This window comes from Corticium candelabrum (genome assembly GCF_963422355.1).
Source record: "Corticium candelabrum chromosome 12 unlocalized genomic scaffold, ooCorCand1.1 SUPER_12_unloc_3, whole genome shotgun sequence".
NCBI classification, from domain to species: Eukaryota; Metazoa; Porifera; class Homoscleromorpha; order Homosclerophorida; family Plakinidae; genus Corticium; species Corticium candelabrum.
This window is the reverse complement of record NW_026912659.1, coordinates 12,501-18,114: the sequence shown is the minus strand read 5'-3', so window position 1 is coordinate 18,114 and position 5,614 is coordinate 12,501. Positions and strand designations below refer to the sequence as shown.

The following is a 5,614-nucleotide window of genomic DNA, read 5'->3' as shown; positions in this document are numbered from 1 at the left end:
GAGTGAAATCATGCCACCTGGGAATTTATTTGGGTAACCAGACATGTAGGACGTTCCGCGTTGTTTCTGCCATGGGCAGTCTAGCTTGCTTCTGTATATATGTGATTGGCCAAGTCGAAGTTGTTACTGTGATAACTTGCACTCGATAGGCACAGTACACGTACAATAGCCCTGCAGTCTGTTTATTGCTATTAACGTGTGTGTGTGTGTGTGTGTGTGTGTGTGTGTGTGTGTGTGTGTGTGTGTGTGTGTGTGTGTGTGTGTGTGTGTGTGTGTGTGTGTGTGTGTGTGGTGTGTGCATGTGTCCATATGTATGTTTGTTTCTTGTCCATCTATCCGTTCGTATCTTATTCATCTGTCTGTCAGTCCGTCCTCTTTACAACCCTGTCCCTGTTTTCATACTTTGACTTTCTAACTCTCAATCCACCTAACCTGTATTACGCATGTAGCGGTGGAAATACATGCATAAACCTGCTGAAGGATCACCAGAAGCTGAACTCACTGTCCTTCAGAATCTCAAGGATTGGATCTCGTCTGATGCGAACGAAGACGGACAGTGAGACAGAGAGATGTTTGTAGTTCGATAAAAATGTGTGAGTATGAGGGATGCTGCATGGTCAATAGATTTATGAGCATTCTGTTGTTGACGTCTAGCTGCAGAATTTGATCTCACTAGTAACTGTGTGAGTATGGAGTGTGGTGCTGTGTGATGCAAACACTTGAGTGGATAACAGACAGACAGACAGGCAGACAGACAGACAAACGGATGGAGGGATGGACGGGTGGACAAACAAATAGATAGAGAGACAGACAAATGGATGGAGGGATGGATGGATGGACAGACAAATAGACAGACAGACATACAAATGGTTGGATGGATGGACAGACAGACAGACAAATGGAGGGAGGGAGGGATGGACAGATGGACAAACAAATAGACAGACAGACAAATGAACAGATAGACAATAGACAGACAGACAGACAAATGGATGGAGGGACAAACAAACAGACGGACAAGCGGATGGAGGTATGGGCAGACAAATAGACAGACAGACACACACACACACACACACACACACACACACACACACACACACACACACACACACACGTGGTTGTACTGTCAGTCCATTGCAGACAAATCCATAAACCTTTCTCTTCATTTCTGTGTTGTTCATCCCTCTGTCCCCCCTGTCCATCTATCACCTCCCCTCCCACTCAAACGGCTCTCACAACTCCCACCAAACAGCAACAACAATGACAACAAGACACAACAATCACTTTCCTTCTCTTTGCGTCTCCCATAGTTTACAACAATACAAGGTGCCAAACACAATACCCAATATACCCGCAGCTATTGTATACAAAATCGAAGCGAAATCACAATGTCTGTCACTAAACTATCAGAGCGGCCCCTCTCTCCACCGTCACTCATCTCAGTACTCCGCTATTATACAACCCACAGTCCAATTCGTTTACATCAAAGTGCAGCACGACCGTCGAGGTCTGTCCGTCAGCCTCTGTACCGTCGCTGTCACTCCACCCGAACTACCACCACCAGACTCCACTGGATCCTATCACATGATGGCAAATGATTGACACTCACTGGGTTTTTCGATATTAATGCGTTTGTTGGTTGTGTTACCGATTTTTGGTCCATTTTTGCTTTGATGTCTCTAGCTAGAGTGAGGAACGCTTCTTCGACTCCTTGGCCTGTTTTGGCGCTCGTTTCCATGAATTTGATGCCGTGCTCTGCTGCCAGCTAATGGGGTGAGAGAGATGGGGAAGGTTAGGTTGTGTGGTGATTCAGGCAAGTGCACACACATGGACACACGCATGTACATACACACATGGACACACGCACACACTCATACACACACACATGGACACACACAGACACACACACACACACACACACACACACACACACACACACACACACACACAAACGAACACACACACACATGGACACACATACACACACATGGACACACACATACACACAGACACACACAAGTGACATGCACACATGATGATGGCATGGCCACCACTAGCCTCGGATCCCAGACGTTTCTATGTACAAAGCACAGCCCTTTCCCCGCCTAATCTGTGCCTTGCTTAGAAATGTCTGGGCTCCGAGGCTAGTCCACCACTGTGGTGAAGACTATCCAAGGAAGCGTTTCCACTAGTGCCTAAACCCGTTTAACAAGTGGTTAATTAAGCTAAACTGGTTTAAGAATTGACCTGTTTCCATCTGCACTAAACCAGTTATATTTTGGTTTAGGTTTAACTGTCACGTGACAGTAGTGCGCTTGTTTAGATGGCTTCTGACTACGCCGTTTTGATGATATTGACTATTTTGCTGGGGTAGGATTGCTGTAAACGATGTAAGGGTCGTTAACTAAGGGAAAGAAATCATCAGATACAGAGAGAGAGAAGATGGTGTCCTTGGTCATCATCATGCAAATTTCTACTAGCAGATGCTGAATCAGCTACAACCAACAGTTGCCCTGACTCGGCGACAGAGCAGCCCAATACTTCAAAATAAGGCGTTCCTACCGTTTGTTTTGCACGTCCCAGATGTGCAAGTTCCTAGTGGAAACAGTCGCTTTCTTGAACTCGTTTAGTTTCTAAATGCGTTTAAGCTAAACTAATTTAAGGTGCAGGTAGTGGAAACACGGCCTTACAGTGTCCTTTGTAGCTCATGTGAGATAAAGTCCCACCTTAGATCAACACACACACACACACACACACACACACACACACACACACACACACACACACACACACACACACACACACACACACACACACACACACACACGGGGCACGTTCGATTGGGCGCACTGGTTCGCGCACTGAGCACACCAGTTATTTGATGTCCAATCGAACGCTGGAGTGCGAAGGCGGAGCTTATTGCTTTTCTTGATATTAATATATCAGCAAATGCTATCTTGGTTTTGGCCGTGTCTCGGTTTGTTGAAGATTTACTCAACACTGATGAGTTTGAAATTGACGATGATGGTGAACGTGATCTGTGGCAGGTCGTGTTCGTGTTGAACGATATTAGGTACGATGCTCAACGAATTCTGGTCTACACTGAATCTGTGGTGGAAAGTTACTCTGTTCGAGAATTTCAGGTACATTTCCGGCTGCATAGGGATACGTTTGGACGTCTTTCTGAGCTAGTGGCCCCGTCTCTTCATAGAGGTCATTCTACTGGGGGAAGAACTCCTCTGACTGTGGAAAAGTCTCTGCTTGTCGGTCTTTGGTATCTCTCTAATCAAGAGTGCATTCGTTCAATATCAGACATTACACGGTCAACTGTCCTGAGTGTCTGTAGACGTGTTTGTAAAGCCCTTGTTCAAATGGCACCAGAAATGATGAAATGGCCCAACTCAGCAGGCGGTCGAGGAGTAGTAGCAGTATCTGATGGGTTTGAAGCCATGAAAGGGTTTCCTAGGGTCAGTGATGGTTGCCACATACCAATAAAGGCACCACAAGTGCATCAAAAGCGATATATAAACAGAAAGAAGTTCCATTGTACTGCAAGCAGTTTGTGATCATAGAATGAAATTCATTGACTGCTTTGCTGGCTTTCCGGGATCAGTACATGATGCTAGAATACTCAAAAGTTCAGACCTGTATCAAAGGGAAGATCCTGGTGGTGTCTTCCCCCAAACACTCATCTGTTGGGAGACTCAGCCTACCCACTGCAGCAATGGCTAATGACCCCCTATCGGGACAATGGCCATCTAACTGAGAATGAGAAGAGATATAACTATGTGCAGAGTTCAACGAGGGTAGTCATTGAGCGAGCATTCAGCCTCCTGAAAGGAAGATTTAGGCGTCTCAAGTACATAGACATGGACATGCAGAGTTGACATAATACCTGAAGCGATCATTGCCTGCTGTGTTCTTCATAACATTTGAATAGATGGTGATGATCATGGAGAGGACATGATGGATGAAGATGAAGGTGGGGAAGATTATCATGACGTGCTGCACAGGGAAATGAGACATGACCATGGGGACTCCTTAAGGAAGAGATATCACATAAAGAGATATCACATAAATATTTACTTAGCATCTATTTGAAACTTCTGGAATATTACTCTGTAACTTTAGCATTCAATAACCCAAACTCAACTGAACTCAATCTCTCACACACAGACTACTTGTCCGCCATTTTGCAGCACTTGCAGAAGGTTGTAGCCCAGCTTCATACGGTCTGCATGCATATCTCTTATAGCTTTCAGCTTTCTTTCATTCTCTCCTTCATCTCTTCTCTGTACTTCTCTACCACACGCAAGACTTCCGGTTTCCTTCCTTTCCTTGAAGGTTGCCTTCCTCTGTTTTGAAGGAGGCTGCTTCTGACAACCTGTAGCTTGGCTGTCTACTAGTTTGCTCTTCTTTGCACTGGCTGTGTTTGCATTTCCTTCATTAGGAGATTTGTCATCCACTTCATACTCTGTTGAGTCTGTTGTTGATGATCCCTTACTGTCTATATCATATTCACAGGTCCACTAATTAAACTAGTGTAATAAATGAAAAAATGTGGGCTGCAGGCAGACCTAAGAGGAGCTGCAAATAGCAACTGGGCAGATATTTGGGCACTCGTGCTAAATCTCATCAATCTCCTCAAAGAATTTCATTGACTTATTGTCTCTCCTGTTTCATTGTTGTGAGAAACTACATCCTTATAATTTCTCTCAATTTGCTTCCACTTGTTATTTATTACATTGCTCCTCTGTTTAAATAAATAAAAAATAATAATTATGGTTCACTAACCCCATACACAGCAGATCTTACAGGTCAAGTCATATCCACCTATCTCCTTCATTCTTTTGGCTATTTTGAGAAATACAGACTTTCTTTAGACGCCAGTCTTTCCGAAAAGGTGCCCGAGATCACCTTAAATAGAGATTAGAAGCCAACTCTCAGTTCGCGTTGACCTTTTACACAAGATGTGCTAATGAGACTGCGGTTTCACCACCACCTCCACAAAGTGACCCTCTTAGGATCTTTAGTAACAGCCTTGTGTACTCTAATAGATCTTCTTACACTCGAGTATGCCCCAAGTAGATCGTGCATTCTAGCCTTTTGACCTTCTATTCTAAAAGTAAAAGTGTCCAAAGGTCCCAGTATTCCACCATTGCTTATGTCATTCTAGCTTGCAGATCTAGAATGTTTCGGCGTAGACGACGAAGAAGACGGCGCGAACGTTGTAATGGTAAGTGCAGATAGCTACGATTCGGAACAAGAAGACAAAAACACACCAGAAATGGACCAAAGGCTCGTGCAGTGAACGAGATCCAATAACATATCAAATCTCACAACAATGTGTATATAATTGAATAAAGATGTACTAAATTAATACTAACACAATAATAGGCCATTATTCACTCTATTTAACTTTGATATGCGTAAGTCCTATTGCTCTTTGCCTGTTTAGCGCACTTTACTGAAACGTCAAAAAATGAAATGCCACGTTCTGTAGTTTCAAACGGTGCAGATTGTCACGAAATTCCTACAAACAACGGAGTTATAACAATTTTCCAATGCAAAAGGTCTACGCGAACGGAGAGTAGTAGCATTGTCCCTCCACTGGAAA

General features: G+C 44.0%; 1 protein-coding gene across 2 annotated transcripts in view; it reads right to left on the bottom strand.

Annotated features, from left to right (window-relative positions):
• Positions 1-1,275: 1,275 nt before the first annotated feature.
• Positions 1,276-5,614, bottom strand: part of LOC134197843 (ras-related protein Rab-8B-like) — a 10,667-nt gene continuing 6,328 nt past the window's right edge. Inside the window, exons 6-7 of one of the 2 annotated variants that reach the window (XM_062667190.1) lie at positions 1,646-1,762; positions 1,276-1,574 (exon numbers count right to left, since the gene is read on the bottom strand). In XM_062667190.1, the coding sequence (XP_062523174.1) occupies positions 1,476-1,574; positions 1,646-1,762 (216 nt within the window). In that variant the 3' untranslated portion in view covers positions 1,276-1,475. Of the gene's footprint in view, positions 1,575-1,645; positions 1,763-5,404; positions 5,531-5,614 lie in introns of those variants that run through there. The other variant, XM_062667191.1, reaches the window with a different exon arrangement.